The sequence below is a fragment of the Calliopsis andreniformis genome, unplaced genomic scaffold (assembly GCF_051401765.1).
Source record: "Calliopsis andreniformis isolate RMS-2024a unplaced genomic scaffold, iyCalAndr_principal scaffold0022, whole genome shotgun sequence".
Classification (NCBI taxonomy): Eukaryota; Metazoa; Arthropoda; class Insecta; order Hymenoptera; family Andrenidae; genus Calliopsis; species Calliopsis andreniformis.
In genome coordinates, this window is record NW_027480432.1 from 3878198 (window position 1) to 3903452 (window position 25255).

Consider the following 25255-nt stretch of genomic DNA (forward strand, 5'->3'; position numbering starts at 1 on the left):
CGCTTCGAGATAGATCCGGCGCTCACGTTCTGCCTTATATGCTCGGCCGCGATCTGCACGAGTTTTGCCGCGTTGCGACACATTTCTCGCGAAAGTCGTCCTTCCAGAGCCGGCTGCCACTGATATGCAAACGCGAATCGTGACCTGTCACCGTGATCCATTTCTTAAACGACTCCAGCGGCACTGCTCGTCATTAACATCGCGTCGCGACGGGAATTTTTGAGAGGATAATCGATGAAATTGTGGCTAGTTTTTGGGAAAAAATGTGCTCTTGATATAAGCTCGTGGTAACGTCTACTGTACTGAGTGAGCAATTGAACCTTAGTACTACACGTGTCTCATTAGAAGCCTCCTGAAAAGAATTAGAGGCGATGGTATTAGAGGGACTTCTCGTGGGACTTAAAAAGGATTAAAGAATATAACTGTTTCAATTTTGAATTTTCTAACTTTCAAAATTTCAAATATTTAAATCTTCATACTTTTAAATATTCAAATTTTCAAATTTTCAAATATAGTTGTCTATTTTAGCCAACAAATGTCTATAGGACCACGAGAGCGTGATCGCGACCATTTTCTGTCAGCTACCCTCGCGTGCAGCTGTTTCAGGATCATTAACGTCTTGAATTAATCACAGTGTCAATATGCTCCTCCTCTCGGTCATCGAACGTCTGCACAAGCTGCGAACGCACACGCAAGTCGCAGGATTAAAAGCATTACACATTCAAGGCCCGTTAACGAGCGATCGTTCTAACGCGGCTGCTCTCGGACCAGCCACTTTCTCCAAACAGTTTACACGCTGGCAATTGGGCCCGAGGATCGCGCTGCTCGAAACAGACTCATTTCCCTCGAGATCTCATTCCTCCGCAGCGTTACACGGAGCTCCAGAGGAACGTGATCGCGTCCCTCGAAACAGTCTCATTTCCCTCGAGATCTCGTCCACCCAACAGCGTTACGCACAGCTCCAAAGGAACGTAACTGCATTCCTCGCGGAACGTCTAGATTTACGTCCGAAAGATACGACCGATAACAGCCACGCATAATCGTAATTACTTTCTCCGCGGATGGTGAGCGTGACGTATCGGAACCGGAAGTGGATCTGTTTAAAGGTCGTTGCTATCTGTCGTGGAAATTGCACGTTCCACGGTTCCTCGGCGTTTCCTCGTTTCGAATCCACGCGGCAGAAATCACAGCCGCGAAAAATTCAGCTGCACGAAGAGGACGAGGGGACCGTTCCTTTCGTTCCGTTCGGTAATCGTGTTATGCAAACTCGAGCGAGGAGTGGACAGACGTTTCGAGGCGCGCGCGGAAAGGAAATCGGAGTTGCCGCGGAGAAAACTGAAGGGGTCCGCCGACGCGGGCCCCGAGCGCCGTGACGTCGGGAAACCGTGTTTAAATCGCCTTTCTACCAGTGGAAGGTCTGCCGTGCGTGTTAACACGCCGGTTACGTGCCACGCGTGTTTCTTAATACTGTATACGGTTACCGTCGGATTTCCGTGGGAGTGCGCGGGATCGGTCCCACGGATCGATCAAGGTTTTACGTTACCGATCGCGGCCACCTCGGGAAAGGGAACAGCCCTCCCTACCCCGACCGCTTCACACCTTCTGCTGTCTACCCTAGCCTGCTCATTGTCGAGAGATCGCTGGCTGATAACATCTACCGGGTCGCCACGTCTCTGAACGACGCTGCTTTGTTTCTCGTAATCGCATTTCGCAAGATTCGTGGGTGGCTCAGCCAAGGACTGTCTCGCTATTAGGGGAGCTTTCCACCCTTTCCTTTCTCTGTCGAGAACTAGGCAGGATTCTCACTAGATATTACAAGTAGGATTAAAAGACTCTACTTGAAAACTTTCCTTCAGTTTCTCTTTTCATTTCATTTTATTTATTAACATGTTAGAATCTTTTAGACTACCTTTATTAAAGTACAATAATTAATTGTAGGTGAACAAGGCTTCACCTATGTTACGTATGTAAGTGAATGAGGGTTAAAAAGAGTCGGCCAATTATAAACTGAGTCTCTCGAGCCAAAAGGAAGCGATTTCTTTCTCATAGGCAATAAGGACGTATTCAATTTAAAATATTCCTGCATATTCCCTCATTATAAGATCCTGGCTCTTAAAGAGACCAAAATGGTTATTAAAAATATAAGCCAATCTTGGTCAAAAAACAATAGTTTTTGCTGAACTCTATCCAATCCTTGGACGTCTGACTGACCGACAGCTATACGAAATCTTACGAGAGAGATCTTATCTCCTAGTTGCTCAATCCCAAAATTGTTTTTGGCCCGAGGGTGCCCGGAAATAAGACCGGTCCCAGTTTCGTAAACGAAGGTCAAATTCTCGAGTAACTTCTGCGTTTTTTACGTCGTTCATTCAGCCGAATGATTTATCGAGGTCGCCAACGCTGGCGGAGATTTGCATCGGCGGCGGTTTTTTGGAGGCCCTGCAGCCTGCAGTTTGGAATATTACTCTGTTCTTTCTAAAGCCTTCAATATTATTGATCAATTATTTAGAAAGCTGTTACTGAAAAACGAACATTCACAATTTACTCCAAAGCGGTACAATAGAGTCTTCGCTAGATTTTTTATACGATTCTGTAATAAATTCCGTCTGGCGGCGTAGTTTCCCTCGATAAATAACGGATTATTCAAATAACTTTCGCTACTGAACGAAATTCCACGACTTTGCTGCCATAAATCTGAGGGAACACAGAAATCTGCGAGATACAGCTATATCTGGCGCCTCGCCTCGCAGCCTCCAGGATCACCTGGGCGAGCGAAACGACCTGAGGATTGAGGGACGCAGGATCAACAGGATGTTCGCGTGTTATCAGAGCGGAACGCTGCGACAGACAAAGGGAGTCGACAAGGACAGTAGCGAACTCCGGGTTCAAGATATTTTTAGGCGGCTCAGAGGTCTCGGTGCTCAAGCACGTCCACCCTTTCTCTCAGCTGTTTACGAGGACTTCGAGGGAGTGGACAAGACGTTAACCTTGAAACTCAGACCGCTGTTTTTTCCAGCGTCAGAAAATAGCGCGAAAGAAGGTGGCCGTCGACGCGATGGCCGACGTAAATCCGGCTGCGGGTCCTGGAGCCCACGCGAAGGACCGAGCTAGCTGCCTTTTTATGGAGCTGTTCTTAGAGGAACCGGCTCCTATAATAGAGGAACAAGGGGTTTCACGCGGATTTAGAATTCGTAGGATCGACGATACACATACTTTGAATTCCAGACCCAAAGCACGCGAGAGGTGACGAGGCAGTCGTGGGAAATTTATGATGGCGCCAAGCAACCGATTGCTTGTGAAATACTAGGCGTATTTATTAAATAGGTTTATATAGTATTGGTCCTTGTGGGCCTAATGAAATCGCAAGGCAGAAGCTGTTAGCTAGCCGATTCCCGCGAAGAGGGAGGCGTAAGAGGAGAAAAAAGCACGGTTAAGTGTAATCGTAGCCTAGCATGGCTATCTCCGCTGGGAATCGCGGGGAATTCTTTTTCATGGATTCCTTAATTAATTAGACCATGCAACGCCGTGACTCGCCGATCACACGCTGTCTGCGACGGGACTTTTGTTTGCGCGACGAAAGTGATCCCACAGCGAATAACTACCTATGCGGAACGGTTGCATTTTACTTGGGGCTTGTGCAGCCTCCAGGATGCATGCAATCTTACTGTGTCATGTATTGCAACGAGTTGGTTTGTAATTCTGTATGGAGTGTATGGTTTCGAATGAAGAGTACAGTAGCTCTTTCTCCTGTTTTTTGTTTCTGAGTGGTTTGATCCCTTTTGAGGTCTACAGGCATTTATGTGGAGGGCTATTAGCAAGTTGTTTCGATGAGGCTGCTTCATGCACCGAAAATTGCCAGTTACGCAATAGGGCATCGAACGACAGCCAGTGATTATCCGTTCTTTACCTGTAATGCGAATCGACTGCGCGGAGTATTGGTAATTACGAAGCCAAGAGGAGTTAAACCGCAAAATCGCGACTGTATTTCCTATGTGATCACGATGGGGCGATCCCCAGCTCTGCTGATAGAGCGTCGAAGGATTACACGATTACACAATTTTATTAATACGCCAGGAGATCGGGTAACAACCTATTACTACTCGAATAGAACTCTCTATTTCAACTGGGAGTCATAATGACGTGGGATTGCGAATTTCTTGCATTTTCCAGCACGTGTCGCGAATTGGATTTCTTTCACTGTTCAAGCCTTAGTAATTGTCGTGTTGGACTCGGCAAAGTGAAACTCCAGCTCTCGATTATTTCCAGGACACGCGTCGAGCACTATGTTTGCATTAATCAGGCGTACGCTCGCAAATGCCCCCAGCCACGAAGACAGTTCGCTAAGCAGGGATCCGGTTCTTCTAGCCACTATTATTTTAACAAATTACAAGACCAGACACATAATCCATTGTTCTCGTTCCCCTAACGCGTTTCACCGGTTCGCTGAGTACGACGGGTTATCTGGTCGGTGAAAGAACTCGAGCAAGGAATTCCTGATGGCCGATTTCGTCAAGATTCGTCGTTACGAGAAATGCAAGGTCCACGCAACGATCGTAGAACGCGTGGTCACGAGGCATTAATTTTCACAAGTAGCTTCGACCCGGGCGTAATTGCGTTAATGGCGTGGCCTCGGTAATTGCACAAGGCTCTGGGAGGTGAAACGTGGAATGCTTAACTCTCGCGGTTCGATTTCGTCGCTGGATCGTGGTCGCTATGGTGAAAACAAGCTTGCAGGAGAACCTGATGTCGCGGGAGATGATAAAGGAGGAGGCGAAACCTTGTTTCTCGATGTGCTCGGGGCCATAGGTCATGAATGCACTGTCTTCTTGGACTACGAGGACCATACATTGCGAAATGGCCAGAGAAGATAGCCCTGTCTAGATATGCGTCGACTTTGTACTAAAAATTTGTCAAATTTTCAAATATTCAAATATTCAAATATACAAATATTCAAATATTCAAATATTCAAATATTCAAAAATTCAAATATTCAAATATTCGAATTTTTAAATATTCAATTTTCAAACTCACAATCAGACTATATTTACTCGTTTATTTTTGTATACAGAGACTTGTTTGACCGTGAAAGTTGTGGTATTCATTATGCATGCAGCATTTAATTACGATGGACTGGAGGAGATGGTCGGCGATTGGACCGATGCTCAGATTTGGTAACATCGAGAAGACACGATAGCTTCGATAGGCATCGAGAAAAGGGTCTATCGCGTTACGCCAGGGTAAATCATTCTTCCTGACGGTAGCTCGTTCTCCTTCGCCATCGAGTTAGCGATAGTCGCAGGATCATACTCGTTTCAGAGCAAGAGCAACAATTTCCACGGGGCGTATATGCGCGCCATTTGCAGTAGAAAGGTTAAACAACGCCCTGGTTGAAAAACAATGGAAAATAACGGTCTATGAAATCGCTCGTCGATATCTCGTCGACTAATGCAGCATTACGCCACTCTGGTCGATTTCGAGATAACGACAGAGGTTGCTGGTGCCCCAGCGACGCGGGCTGCCTCGCTGGCGATGTAGGTAGACAATCGTCCGGTATTAAATCATATCTGACAAGCTTCTTCGGCGTCCCTGGCGACGCACGTGCGCGTGGGCGCCGCTTCCGCAGACAAAAATGCTTGACCTACGACACCACGCGGTCTGAGAACCCTCTGGTACGCACCGTTCGATAGTAAACCACTAGAGGCTCCCTTTAACGATCCACGTACAGGCCCTAACTCTTTGCTCGCCCCCTGACTTTATTTATAGAGAAGGCACGCGTTCAGACGTCGTCGAAACCGAATCCTCTTCGCTGCAAAGTGACGTAGTGAGAGTATTTTTCTCTGAAAAACTAAGCTTCAGATACAAGAGGACGTCTGTATAATTCGACTACCCTTGATAGAATGAGTGCTCTGACTCTGGTCCTCCCTCTAGAGCTTTCTAGTCTAGGTCTTCTTCGATTTCCCAGTAATCACGAATCGTCATGAATCGAGGATAGGAGTAACTGAATATTGTTACTGTTGGACTGCACGCTGGAGTCCCGAATAGAACGAGCCAACCGAACCCAAGCGACAGGTCCTATACATAAACGCCTATTGAATCGTGTGAGAGTGCAGCAAACGTGCCGACTGCTTTGTCAAACGACTCCTTGTTTGGTAATGCGACAGCTAGGAGAATGGCACACTGCCGCGATGACAGGGTACCGTGGACGTCTGACATTTGATAATCGACGACAGGATTACGCGGCGTCACGGATAGACGCGTCCTCGAAGGATGAAAACGTTAGACGAGCTTTAGTGCCTCGACCCAAGTTCAAGTGGGACCGATCTGAGGTACAGAGGAGCACGAACTCGATGGATATAACAGCCTCCGCTGTCTAGGTCCAAATATGGACCACCGATCGATCAGCAGAGGCTGCTCAAAACGCTGGCTGGCCCCGAAGGAGCATAATCGCTTCCTTCGCGCATTGTTCCAACCGTTTTACGATGCAGCAGCGCATTATCGCGGCGCTCGTAATAGGCAACAGGGTGCATTAGTGCCATCCGGTGGTCTGCAGTGAAATATCCTCGCAAATACATTTCGTAACGATAACTGCGCTTGCTCAATTGACCAAGACGTAACGCGTTTAAGACGCTCGCAGTTTAATATCGAATTACAGGAGGCTCGAGAGCAGCAACGTCTCGGCTGGTGGTTGGAGGCTGGATGGGGCTTGGCCAGTCACGAATTTCACGAGTCGCTGTCGACGATTTTATTCTCTCGCCGCGAATAGTTCCCCGTCGTTGGGGCCACTCAAAGGATAATGGACGACGGAGTCGAGGGACTGATATCGGCGCATTGGCCACGGTAAATTCTTTGCGTAATTGGCGAGCACCGCGAAGCCCTCCGACATCGATGGATAACGCGGCGCAGGGAACGTAATAGGCAACACGGCTCATGGCATAACCTATGTACGCCGCGGTAAATTCTCCAGGTAATTGCGAACAAGGGAGAGTGTGGGTGCTGATGGAATCCCGCGGGAAGGATAATGGCGGAGCGTTCCTCCGCGACAAAGCGGCGACCACACTCGACTTTGAGATCCCCCGCGCGCTAACAAACGGAATTACAACCGCGAGATAACGTGATATTGGATATTCTCGGGGAACGCTTTGATCTCAGCGACCGCTCGAAATTTTACCCTCGACGCGAGGCACTCTGAGAAATCGTTTGGCCTAGGCGAGGAACACGATATGTAGTTATGAGATGTGGAAACGTATGGTGATAGGAGAGAGATAGAACGTGGGTAATAGTTAATGCTCAGGCGATGTGAGATGGGGGGTCTTCTTGTGGAACTTCTCTGAAGAATTAACACCCTTGGAGGAAACCCCAAGTTGTCGACTCCAATTTTAAGGTTCTTTTACAGAGAGATAGTATGCAAGATAGCTAATGCTATTTGTGAAATACTAGGTATAGTTATTAAATAGCTTCTTTACGTAGCAAATTCAAACACATTCGTCAGAAAACGCATCCACTGTAACCACAGCCTTATGTGCTATGCTGCCCTAGGGGAACTGCTCCTTCATCTAAACATTTGAAAAGCAAAAGATGTGAATCCATTAAGATTTGTAAATCTGAAGATTTCTGATCAAAAGTAGGCCCAGAGACTCTGTGTAATTCCACTACAGAAGCGCCCATAATTCCGCGGAAAGGATAATAGCCACAGAGCGTGTCTCACCTCAGCAAGGTATCGTGTTCCTTGGTCCAGGGGCATTGGTCAAGGTATCACTTTTAACGGTGCACGCGAGCATAATTTAAGCATCAGACTGACGACGGGATAAAATATCGTCGGCTGTGTTACAAGGAACGCTTGTAATCCAGCCGCTTAAGGAACCTCTCGCGGCGAATTAAAGTCGCGCATGCCTACGCGACCCTGTTGGCGGAAACGTAGTTCCTTCTACTTGAACCACGCAGCGTTCATAACTCCCCTTAAGCAATTGTTCAGTGAGAACGATCGCTCTGGAACGAGGAGGGAGCAACTTTTATTCTCAATAATTGGAGCGATTAACGAGCTGATTTCTCTTTTGCTCGGAACACCGCTACCCGAAAGTGACACGAATTTTTATGAAACGCTCTTTGGCGGGCAGCTAGATGAGGCACTGGAATCTCGGAGCCGCTTTAATTGGCGATATATCTAGCTTCCATATTTCTTCATAGCTCGCGACAAGAACAGTGTAATAAGCTTCCTCGTTGCCAGCCAGCGGAAGAATTCGCGTAAACGCATACGCACGTGCAGCAATCCTCCCACAGCCGCTATCAGCACTGACTGAAATATCGTCGAAGTACAGGAACACTGTGCCCAGGATAAAGCGACTCTACGATTCCGCTTTGAAAGCATTGGCTATCTAACGCAGAGGTCGCGTGGACTATTAAAGGGCTTGCCCCATTCATCGCGAGGCAAATGACTTCAAATGAGCAATTCCAAAGCGTGGATCTCGGCAGAGACCTCGCTGCTTCAATGCTCTGCCAAACGATAATGGAAAACCGAGGGAACGGCTGGGTAATTCATGCGTCCGCTGAAAAATGTTACCGGTTTACAGAGATTTCCTCGAGCCGCGCCCAGCGCCACCCAAACGTAATCTCCGGTAATATTTCCAGCCGAGTCCTTGACGGCGAGCTTGAGATTGGGGGCGGATAAATTACGGGGCGTAAACTGCATCCCGACAGTAAATTACCCGATAGCGGTGGACGATACTGGCGCCTACGCGCGAAATCACAGATACTCCCGCGCTCCTAGGATCCTCGATCCGCGGGATCTACCGCGATCCCTATCTCCTCTTGTAAATCTGTCGCTTCGCGTTCCTGGATCCTGGCGTCCTTGCCACTTTAATGAGATCTTGCTTTCAATTCGCCGAGGAACGCGACCGCGTTAATTGCTTGGATAATGTCACGCTCGCCCACCAGACGTCGTTCAGGGAACGTATTCTAATTCGTCCGCGATTTATGTCGGGCGAGGAGGAACGAGGAAGGGTCGGAGGGTTCGAATAAATTTGAATACTCGTTGCGCGGGCACGTGGCCACGCTCAGCTGTTTTCACGGATAACATCTTCGTCATGCTGTCTAACGGCGCGCTTCCACCGCTGGAAAAATGTCAAAACCACCATCGAAGGTCGGATTCCACTGGATCGCGCATACTATTGACGAGCTCTAGCGTAACGAAGGCGAGGAGAATGTCTGGAAATGGTAATCATCGTTACGCAGTGATACAACTGGAATGATGCATGCAGCGTAATCAGGTGCTCCAGGTGTTCCAAGGATTAATATTGAATTCTCGAAAGGAGTCGTTTGTAGAAGTTCTCCAGAAGACAGTACAAACCTAGAAATGTCCAAAAGACGTCTTTAAGAGGCCTGGAGTTACGAATCAGTATGTCTTTAGGACGTCTTAAAAAGATTCGTATCGAATTCTAAGGGGGTGTTTGCACTTTGTAGAAGTTCTGTAAGTAATTTCTGCGGAGCCATTGATTTCCCAACAATGTAGAATTTAATATCGTTCTGTCCATCAAAGTTCACAGGCGTCTAGAGCCGCGGGCGGATGTACGTTACGGCGTTTGCGTTCCTTGTTAACCGATGGGAACAGATTTCTGATTCTATCCGCAGCCGCGAGAGCACCTCCGGCGAGCGATTTCGCAAAAAGATCGTTTCCACGGCGAGCCCGCCAGCCGTGTTACCGAAATGTTCTACAATGCTGTTAACATTCCCCTTTGTCTAGATCTCCACCGCCTTCGATCGTTCCAAGTCGTTTCATCGATTTAATTCGTATCGGGCATCCTTCGATACGATCGCTAAACACGATCGGTTTCTACTTTCGCAAGAGGTCGACTGCTTCGTCGTTGCTGGACGAGGGTAACTTGTCTAAGGATTTATTGAAATCGCGCGCAATTTTCGAAAATTTGGAAATAATCTCAGGTTGGTATTACACTTGGTTTCTGTTTGATCGTTCATTTGGACTGGGAGAAACTTCTGCAGTGCAGCAACAGTAGCTTGGGTTTCGCATGCGAAACGACTGCTTTTGCGAAATGCCGCTGGCCGCAGACTTTGACGATGCCTGGTTGAATCGACGAAAATTAAGAGCCACAAAATTGTGTTTGTTCAGCGTTTCTATGTAATGCCTGGGTAATGGACTCTGGGACTCCAGAGTATTAACAAACTTTATGTTAACGGAATGTAACTTAATTTAATTAATTGAAATACACAATTTGAAATACACAAGTTCCCTTCAGCTGATGTTAGTTTTTATTTTTAATTAGATGTGCCTAATACAGTAGAATTCACGCCTAAAAATTGAATAAAATTAGCGTTAGTCTCCAGGTACTAGGGCATTTATCATATGTCCAAAAGAATGAAGAAACTCTCGATTTTTCAAATCTTACTCAAAAATAAAAAATAGCAAAGAAGAAATTCGTTACCGAATAACGTAACTTTGATTCTTCTTTTAAAAAAATCAGTTGAAGTGCATTTCCTTAAATATAAGAATGAAGGGAATATTCAAAGAGATATTAAGCAGTCCTGAGGCCTCCCTAAAAGCGCCCGCTAACGAGCAGAAAATTTTTCCAAAGCGGTCCAGGGGAATTAATCCGATCTGGCTATTCGAGGAAGCGTTTTAGAGCGTGTCACCTTATTTGGGCCCGGTCGAGAAGGGGACCTATGCGAATGGAGAAAAAGAGGTTCCCGCGCACCCTTGGGGCACACCCTCGGGGACCAGAGGTGCTCGATTTCCGCGTGTGCTAGTTATCCAACGACCCGACGGATTACATAAACTGACATTTTCGCGGTTAATGCAAGCTTGCAATGCAGCTAACTGACGAGTCACTGACTCTCCCCGAGTTCACTGGCAAAAACGCCGTTTCAAACACCATCCTTACATAATTCTCATCCAATAATGGGAAATGGGATCGTAGAGAGTATGATTAAATGCCTAATCCGAGCGCCAGCCGATTAAACAATTTGTATACCGTAACGTTAGTTACTTGAGTCTTCAAGAATTCACACGATACGACGACTACTTTTGGAAACACTTTTTCCGCGACTTTTTCTCAAGGTTCATATCCAATCAAGTAAAATATCACTAACAGGTTACATAACAGAATTATTCGAGATATTTGAATACGGGTTTGTCTCGCGCCGTTCACCGTCACGATCGGTTTTCCTCTTCGACCTTCGAGCGCGATTTAAAGAGATACGCGCGAAACGAATTCCCGCGGTTCGAGTAGACACATACATTTCACGAGTTGCGTCAACAGGTGTGAAAACAGGAGTGTCAACGAAAAATAAATTTGGCGAGGTAGCGGTTGACGCAACAAAATTAAAATAACAATACTAAAAAAAAATAGAAGAAAAACGTAAGCAAAAGTGTCATCACTCACCGACTCTCGACACGACCGCCAGCAACAGCAACACGCTGCTCACGATGATCATCTTCTCAGCCGTTACTCGCGCAGGACGCAAAGAGGAAAATCTCCCGATCGATGGTGCCAGGTGTCCAGCTACTCGAATGTCAGATCCGCGCACATACGCTTCAGGTGCGACGAAAATGGAAAAATGAGCCGGTGAAACCGAGAGGATCGCGAGAAGGCGGCCGACTCCGCGCGACGCTGCTTCGCCGCGGCGATTTCCTTTCGTTTTCCGTGGATTACGTTTTTACCGAGCTGGTTCCCGACCGGGCGAACACTGACTGCTCGACTCCTCGCGCTCGAGAATTCGGTAGAAATCCACCCCGTGGGGGATCGACGAAAAAGAGGGAAGGAACGTGGAGCAGCAGCTTCACAATGTGGCGCCGTTCAAAGCCGCGCGAGCTCCATCGACGTCGCAAAACATATGCTACGGTCACGAGGAGAGAAAGGTGACTGGGTATACGCAAGGCGTGCTCAATACCTCCTGTCTTCTTGGCATAGTCACCTTTCTAGCAAACCAGCAACAAAGAAGAAGGGAGTGTTGTTGCGCTATACCGCGTGGCCACCACCATTCCCGCGTTCGCGATCGCTGGACGATGGAGGTGGCCGACGGTGGAGGTGGTGGTTGAAGTGGTGGTGGCAGCTTGGTACACGATCGGCCGCCTTCCACCACGAAATCCGCCTTCCCTCGATCAGATTTTTCCGTTTCTCGTATCGGTAACCCTGAAACCATTCTCGGCTTACGTGACCAACGATGGGAGAAAACTTTTACGCCGACCTTTCTTTCCCTGCGAACAAAACGGCCGGGGTTACTTTTGATGGCCTATGAACGAATCGCCGTAAAATCGTAGAATATTGTTCGTAACTTCCCTCGCTGTCCCCTTGAGGAATGCAGCTGGCCGCCGAGGCTCGTAGAAATGGATGGTTTACAGCCGAGTCGGGGTTTACGGTGAATCGAAACGATTAATACCGTTTTTAACTGGGCTGTGAGCGAAGTTACGACAGCGATAGAATGTTTGAAGATAGTGCCTTCGAGTTGCGGTCATAGGTTTGTATAAAAACTTTATTTTCTCGGCCATATAAAATCATTCAATATTTGTTCAGATACACGTTATTCTGACGCAACAAGATTATATCGACAATCAGCTTCGAATTAACGTAAACCATCGATTCGCTAAGTGAAGGTCAACCGTCTACGTTAATGATAAAATAACCTTCTGTTAAGATTAAAAATAATGTTTGGTACCTTTGTTCGGAGCAAAAGCGATCATTTTGCACAGTCCCGTACATAATCGAATTGAAAGGGGTGAAGAGTTTGCAGGAAAAAAGCAGCAGACGCTAGAAGATATCGATAAAAAAAAAGTGTTATCGTTATTCGAGGTAAGTAGAAACATTCCACGACCAAAGGGAAAGGAATCACCGAGTGAGAAGCAATTCTTCGTTCCTGCTGACCCTTCGACTATGGAAATTAAATATACCATAGAAAATATAACATTCTCCCTAAAGTATGTTAAAGCATATACGTTCACGCAACAGAAAAAATGCCGTTGGAATTACAAAATCTTTTTAATCCTGCTTCCGATGATTACGAATATATCACATGATAATTACGAACGTATCACATGTATATGTATATATATGTATGTACATGATTCTCTCCTCCTTGCTTATGTCGTGGAAACGCAAATACAACTTCGAGTTTACCTACCGCGAATCATTTACCTTTCCTTCAGGCGTACCAATGTAAATGAACATAAACGACTAGACGTACTTGCGATATATTGTCACAAGTAATTTCTTACTTCCTCTTAAGGGTCTCCTGAGAGCTCGTTAAAATGCATACAGTACCGACGAAATGCACAGGATCGATCGAGTTGCACGCGCGAACTGAAATAACGTTACAAACGTTCTTACACATAGTAATACGTGAAACCTTGGAATTAACTGCTACGTTACTTGATTACAACTTACAAATATAATCTGTGCCCCGAATACATAGAGAAAACTACGAACGTACAGCGTTAGGAAACAAATGCGTCATTTGTTTCGAAACATCAAGACAAAACGGTAATCGGTAGCCTGTGCCTTACACTAAAGAACCTCTAAACTATTCGATAAAAGAAACATAAAGAAACGATCTCCGATAGCTCTCAGACAGTTCAGAATCGCGAGCTGCCACTCTCGATTTACATAAATTCAGAGCTACGTCTTTACCCGTCATATATAAAATATAAATTTCAATAACGACAGAGGAAAAAATAAGCGTTTGATAAATTTGGTTTCGAGCGATCAATTGACTACAATTAGAATATCCCGCGTAACTGCAAAGGCCAGTTTTAAAAGTCGAAGAATTTGTCAAATAATATTTTCCCTTTTCCATTTTCTCATCTCGTTTGTTTTATTAATAACTATGAAACGATTCGTATGTACAATCAATTGAATACGGCGGTGGCACGACAATCAGGTCGTGGCCCGATTCGAATTCGAACAATATCGTAAAGATATCCTATTAGTTTTGTACAAAAATTCATTCGCGAATACATAAAAGCGCAGAGTATCGGCATCCCTCGAGAATGAAAGACATTCCTTGATTCGCTGCCCGACTTACAACAATGTAAGTGTTCCCTATACATTTGAAATAGCCTCACGCGTATATAACCGTATATATAGCAATTCGCGCAACTATCGTTCGAAACGTTCGAGACTATATAGGATGCTCCTCGTTTCAAAGATAAATAACTGCTTAATCGATAAAATATCCTGTATATAATTCTAATTACTAACTAATTCAATTTGCCTATACTTCTTGCGCAGGTTGCTTACAGAGTCTTTGAACAGGACCGGGTCCAGCCTCATATTCGACCTCAACAATGGCATGTACCCGAAAACGGCCACAAACGTATTCATACACGTTTGCCGTTGTATAAAGTGGTCTGGATCGTTCCATGGGGATCTGAAAACGAAACCATGAATCGTAAACGAAAAATCGAAACAGTAATTCGCAAAAGCAATGCTCCATTAACAATATTTACCAAATAAAATAATCCTACATCACGGGAAAAAATCGTTTTCACAAAACTATAGATTACGCCAATTCGAACACCTAGCGGAACTTTACTGCACTAATCGATTATATTATATTTCGATTATCGAAAGATCGATTGGAGGAGACTAGCCTCTTCCGTTACTTTTAAACAATCGGGAGTCTAACGAATTTTTGTGTTAAAAAAGTGGAAAATAGATGCATAAAATAGTTGGTGTGTTAAAATATTGTGCAATTAAGAAACTGTGGGATTTACTGCGTATGGAAATGGATATAGATTACTTATTCGCGAGGGGTTGGATTCAAGTAAGGGAGATGAAAAAGAGGGTAGAAGATTGTTCGAGAAGTGAGTACTAATGGTGAGTGACGCTTACCTGATACCAGCCACCGTAGTATCTTTATACAATTTCCGCTGCGTTACTTTAATGGGTGGTCTTCGAGTAACATGGCTCACTAAAAAATTCATAAGTATGTCTTCGCAATTTTGCGACTGCTCGACAGTCTTGTGAAGGGTCGAGCTCAGTAATTCGGTATATAAAGTATTGTAATAACGATGATAAAAAGCGGCACCAGTCAGAATTATACTATAGTCGTTTGTCCATTTGCTTGTGTAACCCCACGAGCGCTTTAAACGATAAAATGAAGGGTGAAAAACGTCGAGAATGTGTCGAGTAGGTTCTTAAAAAGTTTGTTCAATTCTACTTACCTTAGAGTCGTCCCAGTAATGTGATCGTGCTGGGTAGCCAACTATTCGATCGGGAAACGACCGCCAAACGGTAAAGGCGAAATCAATTTCGTCTGTGTTTAGCGTGGCGTCTTCGTCCAGCGATAATATGGCACTAGTTTTGATTAGTGGATGAGGATAGAAACGTTGGGATATACCATCAACCGTAACAACATGTATTTGCGCTTTGATCCCTTGCCAACGTGGCCTCCTCGGTAACGGAACATCTGAATTCCACATTAGAATAATCTGAAAGTCAATGACACGATTGTTAGCCATTCGTGATTACTGTGAGAACAAGAAGGACAGAGCGTTTTTCGACTCACCTTATCTAGATATTTACTTTTCGCGAGACTTTTAAGCAAACGGTAAAGAACGGCAGTAGATCCCAACTGTGAGTAAATGATGGCAGTGAAAGTATTACCCGGGTTACTCTTTGAAAATGGAAGTTCTTGTTGACTATCAGCAAATTGCGGTAAAATTGTTAATGCTCCAGGACTAGTATTCCAAACAAGCTTTTCCCTAGTGCCTTCCCATGGCAATCGTTCGCGAATGTTCTGGAAATTTAATCAAAAGTTAGGCAAATGATAACATTATTTTATTGCTACAGATATTTACCTCGAATACTGTAAATACAATTTTTTCTATCGACGAGAAATATCGCTCCCAAAGAAATTGGGTCTGCTGCCGTAATTTAAGAATCTGTACGTTAGATACAGATCTTACTATATCTGGTATCTGAAAGAATATGATTTAATTGGATCTTAATTTTTTCTTGTCTTTCTCTAATGAATTGTAATTGAATTGAATTTTCCTTACTTGAAGTAACAGTCTTTCATCAGAAAATATAACGGCTTGTGTCCAATCTATACGTTCATGAAACGGAAGCGCCCAGCCGTTACTTAGAATAACAGGAATGCATCCAGCTCTTAAAGCTTCTAAAAATCGAAAACTACCGAGTCTTCTTCCTCGTGGTACGAGACAAAAGGTAGCATTCATCAATAGAATCTCGTAATCATATCTGAAATAATAGGAGAGGCATTAAATTCTCTATTATGATTAAATGGGCTGTTCTTTAAAATATCTCTGCTTACATATCATACTCCTGATTATCTTGTTGACAGTGTTCATCTTGAAACTCCTTCCATGCTTTACCATGACGACAAGTTGTGACAAACACTAAATCTTTTCCATTGTGTAAATGATAGAGAGCATTTCTAGTTTCAGAACCTATCCCATGGACGTATCTTTTACCCTTGAAAGCTGCAACGTATTTTTTATTACTGGGAAAGTTGTTTTCTAAAGCTTGACCAGGCTCCCCACCACGTTCTGGATGTTGTTTGCCAAATAATGGTATAGACACATCAAAATCTGGCCTGTGTCTAAAGATAGACATACTAGCTTTTGCAAGCATAGCATATCCTAAATCAAAAGCTAGCGATTCTTCTGCATAGTCAGGCCATGTCCCTGAATATAAATTAAATATCAAATGATTTCTTCCATTGTTCCAATATGGTAGTCTCATTAATTTAGCTGGAAGATTATGCACAAATTCTGTTGACAATGGATCCCTATCTAATGTATCAAGAGCTAATACAAATATACATGCTCGAGTTGGATCTGGAGTATAATATCTTGATTCTGTAATAACATTTAATATTTTTTGGTATAATGGGCTTATCACATCCTCCACTGGATACACATACACTGTGAAACCTTGCTTGCATTTGGTAAAGTCAAAACAAGTCTCCATACGACATTGTCTTGTACGTTGAGACATAAACAAATTTCCATTTGATGTCCTTAAATCCTTGTCATAGAACTCTTCATTTAGACTTAAATATGAAGGCAATCGCTCATAAGGCAACTGAGATCTGCCTATCCACTTTTCACTTTTTAACCGATAACCACCAAAGTAACAATAACCAAGAAACGCACATGTTACAAATAATAATAAATAGCGCTTCTTGGCTTGCATTTTTAATGCAATCAGGTTGTACACAAATATATATTAATCTCAAACATTATTCTTCATGAGTAGAATGCATGCATTTAATCATAAATGCATCATACTGAATTTCTTTTATTTTATAAGTATATAAATCAAATATTACTCCAAAACGGATTTGATTTCATTCCTAAAGATTGCTGAAACAAAATAAAAAACCAACACTGATATGAACACACTTTTTCACACATACACAAACTAATGGTGCTACTAAAAAAAAAGTGTATTATCATTAAAGAATTAACTGAGTCACGCCATATCACTACTGTTCTTTAAATAACGTTTGCGCGAGTTATCAATAAAGAGAATATTATTGATAACAAAAACAGATAAATAGAACACACATAGTTACCTTTAAATTTGAAAGATTCGATATTGACTATTAGCAGGAACGTTTCGAGAGGTCTGATTATTATAAAATACATGGCAGAAGACGTGTATAACATTTATAGAAACGTCAGCTCCGTATTACTATTCATGCGTTACATTAAGATTTACAAAATGTCGAATTTAAATGACAGATTGTAAACGGTCGATGGACGCTGACGATGAGAGAGAGTTAACCTATACGTGAATTATCACGGACGTTGCACAAGAGGGACGACGTCTCGAACGCATCGAAGTCGAGGTTCGATGAAACGGATGCGAACTTGACAGATCATAGTTATTTACGACACTCTACGTTCCCCATTAGAACCGCGTAACAAGAAGCTTTTCTTTCTTAGGTTAGTTCTGACGTACATCGAATTCGCAGAACTCGCCGGCGTTATTATGCCCATACGCATTTTTGGTCGGCGTCACTACACACGCGTGACATCGATCAGTAAACGCCTCCAAGTGCAAAATCATTGCACGCAGCGCATTAAATAATTGGTTTAAAAAGCAACGCGAGTTATGCAATGACGTTGGAACGATTAGACTGGCAAATCGCTTATTGGTTACTTCACGTCGAGCTCTCGAGAGATGTTTCACTGTGTGCGATACGCACGTACTATCTGTATACGTGATAACGCGGAGCTACACTTCTACGAATCTAAACAAAACTTCCCTGATCAAGGTTATCCTGCTACCTAGCGGTCGACCGATAAAGCTCCCGAGCCGTCTCACCCGCTTCGATTAAATTTATTAAAAGCACGTATTTTTTTTATTGCAAATCAATACCTTATAAAGGAGCCGCGTCATTTAGCGTGAAGCTTCCGGAACGTGGGACAAAGTGGCTCTTATTATAACACAGGGGAGCTTGATTAAGATTAAGGTGCGAGAAATACGAGAGCTTTTATGTTTGATTGAAGGCAAATTTGTAGAGTAAAAAACTTACCTGTTAGTTTAACGACTAATACTAGATCGTAGACTATTTTCCAGCAGCTGCTTCCCTAGGTTTTTATGCGAAAATATGCGCTTTAGTAACGGAAGAACGGGAAGTAGATATGATCTTTGCTTGATTCGTGAAATTTGATAGCTCTTCTTTCTCGTATACCTTGTTTCACGAGAACCTTCTATACACTACATTCCTCGCTGAAGTTACGCGATGAACTGTTTTCTTGTAGAGGATAATTACTAGGAATATGCAGGCGAGATTTCACCTTGATCGTTGATCTTTTGACCGTTTTTCTATGTATATGCATCAGCTTTCTACGAATAAGTGTTTTTATATTTGGAATTTGCTCCTATTTGAGATCAATGTTGCGCAATTTCTTAGAAACGAGCGTAGCGTTTACTGATCATTTATATTTATCATAGTTTTTTCCTTTACTTGACATTCAATATAAACGTGTTCTTTCATATGAATCTTATCTATAGCAATTCTTTTTATGAGAGAATTAAGTTGGATATTATTTTTAATGTACATTTCATTGAAACTATATCTAATATGTGGGTGAATTTTTGGTATGCAGATTTCGTTTTTATTGGTTCTATAAACTATTTTACAAAAACATAAATATTAATTATGAATAAAATATAAATTTAATAAAACAATAGGATTTAAGAGTCCTTTTGAAGTACAATGTGATCTAAAGGTGCACTTTTTTTATTTTTACTGAATATTTCTTTAATTTCTGTGTCACCATCATAAATTTTAAGACTACTACTTGATTTTGGTTTTCTATGTCTAGTTCTGGTATCAGGATTTATCCTCAATTTGTGTCCTCCAACAACAGGAGATTCTCGTGTGCGTTCTAAATACTCTGCTGCCAATTGAGCACTTTCCATTTTAATCATTGCACCCCTAAAAATATGATTTAAAGATTTTTTGCCTTGCAGTGTCACATGCAAAGCTATGACAACAAATACTTACCTGCATTTTTGTGAATATGGTTTCAACATTTTAATAGATAAACATCCTGGTATAGCTGCTTTTAATTCTTCAAGCTTTGTTCCACATTTAATATTTGACACAAACAACCTAATAAAAAATCCCATTATGAAGATACTTAAATTACACACTTAACAACCATAAAATTCAGTACTTACGTCTTAGTTATCCTCGTGTCTTTTATTTTAGGAATAACAAGCTTCTTCTTTACCACTTTTTTTCGTTCTTCCTTAGGCTTTATAACCGCTGAAGCAACTATCACGCGCTTATCATTTATTTTCAAGTTCTTAGCAGCTTGTAAATTCTTCATTTTCTCTTCGACATCAGAAAATATCACGTAGCAGTATCTACTAGCCTGTCGCAGAAGTTTAACTTTAAAGTCCCCAGTAAATAATTTCGCCACATCTTCTTGATTCCGTATCACATGTGGCATGCGAACGTACAGTGCTCTCTCCTTCTCCTTCTGTCGTCGTTGCAATCTCTTCCCGAATTGCATTATGCTTAATTGATAAATCCTACAAGTGCATTCACTTCAACCTTCAAACTTCATAAGCATGTTTACATAGCCTGACCACGTTGACGTCGTTGACCAAGCTTATAGGTTATATTTATACTCGAACTGTGTTTGAATGACTACGTAGAAGACGAGCGCGTGCACTTTTGCACGTGTTTCTTGTCTAACAGAATCTCCCCGATGATTGGCCACTGTTGGGAACAAAAGGTCAAAAAGGACAAATTCTACGAGTATTGTCGAGCAAAACGTCTCGACCAATTGTCGTTCGATCCTTTTGGTTATAAAAATAACGATTGGTTTATCGCGCGTTACGTTGGGGATATATGAATCGGAACAGGTGCGACATCTGGCCACGGTCTTCGACTAGTAAAAACGTTTCTCTCGTGAGAAGTCACAGATGGCCGTCTGAAATCAACAACCGGTGCAGTGAACGAGCAAAGTGACGCGGTTATGTACGCAAAACAATCGCGTCAGACGCGCAAAACGGTTTAAAAGATGTAAGGTGCCGTCACCGCGAGTGCCGCCGCGTCCAGTTTTACGTTTTATTTTTGTTCCTACCAGAAAACAGCGAGGCACACGGCACAATTCGCCGTCGCACGTCCGCGAGAATTGCTTTTTATCGTTGCTGACACGTACGGTTTTCGGAGCACCGAGGCCAAACACGAGCCAACGTGAGACGATGAGCGCGAACAATGTCCAGGCACTGTTCGCGTGCTCCAGGTGCTTTTCGAGGCATCCGTTCGAGGAACTTTCACCGGGACAGCAATTGTGCAAGGTATCGTCCCCGTGTTTTCGTGTTTTTCCCCCGTGCACGAATTTTTCTTCGCGTTAACACCGATCCACATCGAGCGTCACTTTCCGTGCTCGCGAAACAGCGGGCTAATAATAGAACTTTTTAAGTCAAACGCATGTTTCCAATGGAATCGGTGTTACTTTACCGAAAGGGAAATTTCGAAAAATGAATTAGTCGTGAGGCCTTTTCGCGTCGCTGTGATGTTTAAGATTTTTATATTGTTCACGCATGTTTGTTCGAAAGAACGAAATAAGTATTTTAGAAATTTGTTTCTTCAAATATGCTTTCTATATGCTTTATATGATGGCATGAGCAATTGTGTATGCTACAATTTTCATGCTTTTTCTCTATGAATTTTCACAGTATTGTATTGCTTATTTAGGAGTGCAGAGGTGCATTTCCTGTGGTGAAATGTACGTATTGTAGGTCAGAATTCCAGCAAACAATGTAAGCACCCACTAATGTTGCTTTATATTATGTATGGTTTGCAGGATGCATTGTATGAAATAATGCTGCTTTTCATTACAGAAAGGGTAACACTAGCACTATATGTAAAAAGTGTGAGCAAAATGTAAAGTCTTATGGTAAACCTTCGGCCTGTGAATATTGCAATACCATTGCTGCATTTATTGGCAGCAAGTGTCAACGTTGTACGAATTCTGAGAAACGTTATGGACCGCCGGTTACTTGTGAACAGTGCAAACAGAAGTGTGCCTTTGATAGACAGGATGAAGATAAGAAGGTGAAGATATTCAACTCACTGATGTTCACCATTCACACCACTGTCTATTTATATTAATGCTAATCAGCCAATTAATTCTATTCCGTAAAGGTTGACGGAAAGTTATTGTGTTGGCTGTGCACATTGTCATACAAACGAGCACTGGCGAAAACAAAACAGTCAGACGCAGAAAGGAGGGCACATTTGAAGCTGGCACAACAGCGGGCAGCGAAGCACAAAGAACAAAAGTAATTATTCAAATACGTAATCTCACAAGGTAACTTTGCGCTTAGTAGTTTTACTTGTGTTCACCACAATTTCAGTATCACGTCCATGTAAGACACCCTGGTAATGGTTCGTCTGTCAGCTACAGATACAAATATGTATTGACTCTATTCGCTTTGCTTCAGATTGAAAGGTCACAATAAGAGACCGCACAGAGTAGACGTTACAAAGCTGCCTCCTCAGTCAGAGGGTGGAGACACGAATGGCCCTACGCCAGTGAAAGCAGCGAGGATGGTTGGTGTGCATGACCCACACGATCCAAATAGTTCGGATCATGTGGTCGCGGTCACGCAACTTAAAGAGAAAATAGCCCATCTTCAGAAACAAATCTCTATCAAGGATGGACAATTACTTGCCAAGGATAGACAAGTAAGTATTCATTGACACTTAAAAAACACTGTAAAATATCAGTGGATCATGGATGATTATGTCTGTTCACAGATCACGGAACTGAAAGCGAAAAACTTCACGTCGGAAACGGAACTGCGTAACAAGATGAAGGCTACGGAGAAGGAGTACGAAGCCAAAATATCAACTATGCAACACAAGATCTCTAGTTTATTGAAAGAAGTTGCTTCCCTATCGAAGAGCTCTAAACGGGGCGACAGAGTGGCTGCCACGAAAACGGAAGCTGGGACCAACAGCGGAAGCGGAACAGACAGTCCTGTACCTTGATAAGGTAGGACATTTCACATCCTCATTATTCTTCGTCAATTAATATTCGAACGATAATATTCTCTTACATTTACATTTTAATTCTTCGACGCAACATATTTTACGATAATAAAATGTTGTAACTGACTGTATGTAGCGTTTGGAATGGTATTTTATTTATGATTTAGTGTTTTTTTTCTTGACTTCTTAAATGTTTCGTTTCTGTTAAGAGCGGAACGTTACACGAGGGATTCCATATATTTTTTTGTGCTTTTTAGTTGTGATCTATCGTTTTTAAGTATGCGTGTAAGATTGTATTATTTTTGCTACCTCGCTCCTATATTTTCATACAAAGATATGTTCTTCCGGAGTGATTACAGAGCAGATAGTTTCATTCATTCTCGTAAATGTTAAGGCCGTTATCGTCTTACAAAATCACGTGTTCGATAAGAGTCAGTAAAAGTGAAGGCATTCATTTTTCTATTTTCAAGCAACGGTTGCCTCAGTTCGCTATCACAAATGTGTTCCATTCACCTGTTCTTTTATTTTTCTTTGTGCACTGTCGTTTTAAAATTTTTGGATACGAGATTTACGTATTGCGATCGAGTGCGAAGTAAAAGAACCTCACGGCGCGAAACTGAAATAGTATCGTTCCTAAACTAGAAACGTAATTTCTCTGGGAGATGAAAGACATTTCTTGAAATTGTTTTCAGGGACTTGGTTAGCTGTGACAACATACACAAATGTCCATACCCGCGTAAATCATGTGGTACATTACGTATAGCTAATTGTTTCCATTAACAAGACAAAATCTGTATTATTTTTCTAATTAATATAGGAATGTATATTATCTTCGACGTGTACACGAGAAATCTTACCCATTCTTCTTAACTCGGGGGATATGCAAGTGCAAAAACGTGTTACTCGTAAGTTAGGTAGCTTCTGGCCCCCGATTTTGTTCTGTTCCACGCGAACGCGAGTTTCGCTGACGAGTTCGTTCTCGACGACGACGAAGCGACGCGTAAGCGTTAATTGTACAATATGAAATTGGAAATGGCGTTCGTCACGGCGAACGAAAGTGATTTTTAATGAAAAACTTTTACGTCACAAAGTTGAGTAACTGCGATGAAACGAACAGAGCTATATGCGGAGAACACGTTCACACGTACACCTACACACACTATGATAATTGAGCAATAGTGCTGCTGTAACATTTTCCTATTTATAAACGACGAAGATGTAAACGACGATGAACCAGGATATGGTGATTGTAGATCAATTTACAATAAAAGGTTGAAAACGATATACCTCGCCTTATAAGTTGAAACATATCCTTGGACTTCCTTCCTATTCGAAGGATCCGTCCGTCTTGATCGTCGTTTCACGATAGTTTAGATGGACGGAATTTTGAACTAAGATGACAGAATCTTAAGGAGAGGTAGAACTCGATCACGAGTGTGAAAAATTGAAACCGTATCCTTGAATTTCCTCTCCTCCAAGAGTATCGTTTGATTATTTATCCACGATTGAAAGAAGGTGCGAATAATACGTAGTGATATGTGCATATAAATATCCAACAGCCATATATTTATTCTTTATTTTAAGAAACAAATGCTAATTGAGCATTACCTATTCAATAATTGTAATGATAATAAATGCGTAACAATTTACTATAATACGAAGTGTGTAAGGATAATTAACATTTAATTTATAGTCGTTTAAATACGTTTTACGAGCGTGTACACGCGTGTACAGTACGGTTGGAGTTATCGTTTAATTATTACGAGATGGTAAGAACTAAATATTGCTTGTTTTTTTGTTGTCGAGGCGGTTAGTCGCGCTTGCTTTCCTTCGATTATCTACTTTCAGCGTATTTACACGATCTTCTCGATTTTTCCTTTCCACTCTCTACACCGTCTTCTTTCTCATCATTTTTTTTTTTTGTTCTTTTTTGTCGCAGTTTAAATCTTATACACTAGGTTCAGCGCTCTCTCTGTCTCTCTCTCTTTCTCTCTCTCTCATTCATACATACGTTCTCGTTCATTCTCGCTTTCTCTCTTTCTCTCCTCTCATATCTCGTTATTTATAATAATAGTGCGTTTAATGCAGGCAAGGTAGGGAATCGAGGCAATATACAGAATGACAATCAGCACGAAACGTCACTGGAAACCATTGCCCGCGATCAGAGATTGCACTTGGAGCGTATAAAAAAATAGACGTGACATCGATCATCGATTCGGTGCTAACACTTTCGCGACCATTCCGATCGGTGGAATACCCAGGGCACGTTTCGGGACTCGAGTTCCTGATTGGCCGTCGAGGATTTCCAATGAACAGCACGGTCGCGAGAGCATTGAAATCAACGATTGAAATCATAGATATCTGTTACGACTAACGGATAAAAAACGAACATTGCGCGTAGTTAATTTCTTCTGTTTCCTTTTTCATTCACGGGGACCCCCGTTTCCAGTGTCGTTCCCGTGTGCATGCAGGCCTAGACTCGCCACCGGAAGTCAACACCGTAGAGCCAGAGCGCGATCAGTCCGTGGTTTCGTCTGCGATCTTGACTTCGTCACCGGTAGTATTTCAGCGTCCTGCGCGTATTCTCGAATAGATCGCTAGCGTAGCACAAGCACACATGAGGGTTCTCTCATCTGATCGAGGCATTCGGTAGAATGCCCGAGTCTTCCACGTTGCCTGTTAACGTATTTTGCGAAAAATCAGCGTGAAGGCCTTGCGAATCGTACCGTTTCGTTCGATCTTCTTCTTTCTCTCCTTCTCT

At 42.8% G+C, this 25255-nt stretch overlaps 4 protein-coding genes across 8 annotated transcripts in view; 1 reads left to right on the forward strand and 3 right to left on the reverse strand.

The window, feature by feature from the left end:
• Nucleotides 1–11964, reverse strand: part of Cda5 (Chitin deacetylase-like 5) — a 40447-nt gene extending 28483 nt beyond the window's left edge. The window contains exons 1-2 of the mRNA XM_076390968.1: nt 11923–11964; nt 11391–11844 (exon numbers count right to left, since the gene is read on the reverse strand). Of these exons, the coding sequence (XP_076247083.1) occupies nt 11391–11442 (52 nt within the window). The 5' untranslated portion in view covers nt 11443–11844; nt 11923–11964. The remainder of the gene's footprint in view (nt 1–11390; nt 11845–11922) is intronic.
• Nucleotides 11965–14189: 2225 nt separating this feature from the next.
• On the reverse strand, nt 14190–18083 carry Ttv (exostosin glycosyltransferase 1 ttv). Its single transcript, XM_076391074.1, has 8 exons — nt 17545–18083; nt 16279–17332; nt 16004–16205; nt 15803–15922; nt 15511–15741; nt 15167–15433; nt 14835–15085; nt 14190–14370 (listed from the first exon to the last, which is right to left on the reverse strand). Exons 2-8 carry the CDS (start codon nt 17160–17162, stop codon nt 14190–14192), a joined length of 2136 nt encoding a protein of 711 aa, XP_076247189.1. The 5' UTR covers nt 17163–17332; nt 17545–18083.
• A 986-nt stretch (nt 18084–19069) lies between these two features.
• Nucleotides 19070–23924, reverse strand: LOC143186622 (uncharacterized). 2 transcript variants are annotated; one of them, XM_076390301.1, is made up of 4 exons: nt 23782–23924; nt 19665–20211; nt 19489–19596; nt 19070–19419 (listed from the first exon to the last, which is right to left on the reverse strand). In XM_076390301.1, exons 2-4 carry the CDS (start codon nt 20000–20002, stop codon nt 19176–19178), a joined length of 690 nt encoding a protein of 229 aa, XP_076246416.1. In that variant the 5' UTR covers nt 20003–20211; nt 23782–23924; the 3' UTR covers nt 19070–19175. The 2 variants fall into 2 exon arrangements, with proteins under 2 accessions (XP_076246416.1, XP_076246415.1); XM_076390300.1 differs by lacking the exon at nt 23782–23924 and having other exon boundaries at nt 19665–20347.
• Nucleotides 20382–25255, forward strand: part of LOC143186621 (protein FAM76A) — a 44339-nt gene continuing 39465 nt past the window's right edge. The window contains exons 1-7 of one of the 4 annotated variants that reach the window (XM_076390297.1): nt 20382–20517; nt 20582–20795; nt 21196–21260; nt 21342–21555; nt 21646–21782; nt 21945–22188; nt 22261–23776. In XM_076390297.1, coding sequence (XP_076246412.1) covers nt 20700–20795; nt 21196–21260; nt 21342–21555; nt 21646–21782; nt 21945–22188; nt 22261–22494 — 990 coding nt within the window. In that variant the 5' untranslated portion in view covers nt 20382–20517; nt 20582–20699 and the 3' untranslated portion in view covers nt 22495–23776. Of the gene's footprint in view, nt 20796–21195; nt 21261–21341; nt 21556–21645; nt 21783–21944; nt 22189–22260; nt 23777–25255 lie in introns of those variants that run through there. The other 3 variants (XM_076390296.1, XM_076390298.1, XM_076390299.1) reach the window with 3 other exon arrangements.

Coding starts and splice junctions, on each gene's coding strand:
- LOC143186622 (XM_076390301.1), bottom strand. CDS start 20,002: ATGCAATTCGGGAAGAGATTGCAACGACGACAGAAGGAGAAGGAGAGA. Junction 19,597..19,664: donor GACACGAGGATAACTAAGAC/GTAAGTACTGAA, acceptor ATTTTTTATTAG/GTTGTTTGTGTCAAATATTA. Junction 19,420..19,488: donor CCATATTCACAAAAATGCAG/GTAAGTATTTGT, acceptor TCATATTTTTAG/GGGTGCAATGATTAAAATGG.
- Ttv (XM_076391074.1), bottom strand. CDS start 17,162: ATGCAAGCCAAGAAGCGCTATTTATTATTATTTGTAACATGTGCGTTT. Junction 15,923..16,003: donor ATGAAAGACTGTTACTTCAA/GTAAGGAAAATT, acceptor ATATTCTTTCAG/ATACCAGATATAGTAAGATC. Junction 15,434..15,510: donor AAAGTAAATATCTAGATAAG/GTGAGTCGAAAA, acceptor ATTGACTTTCAG/ATTATTCTAATGTGGAATTC.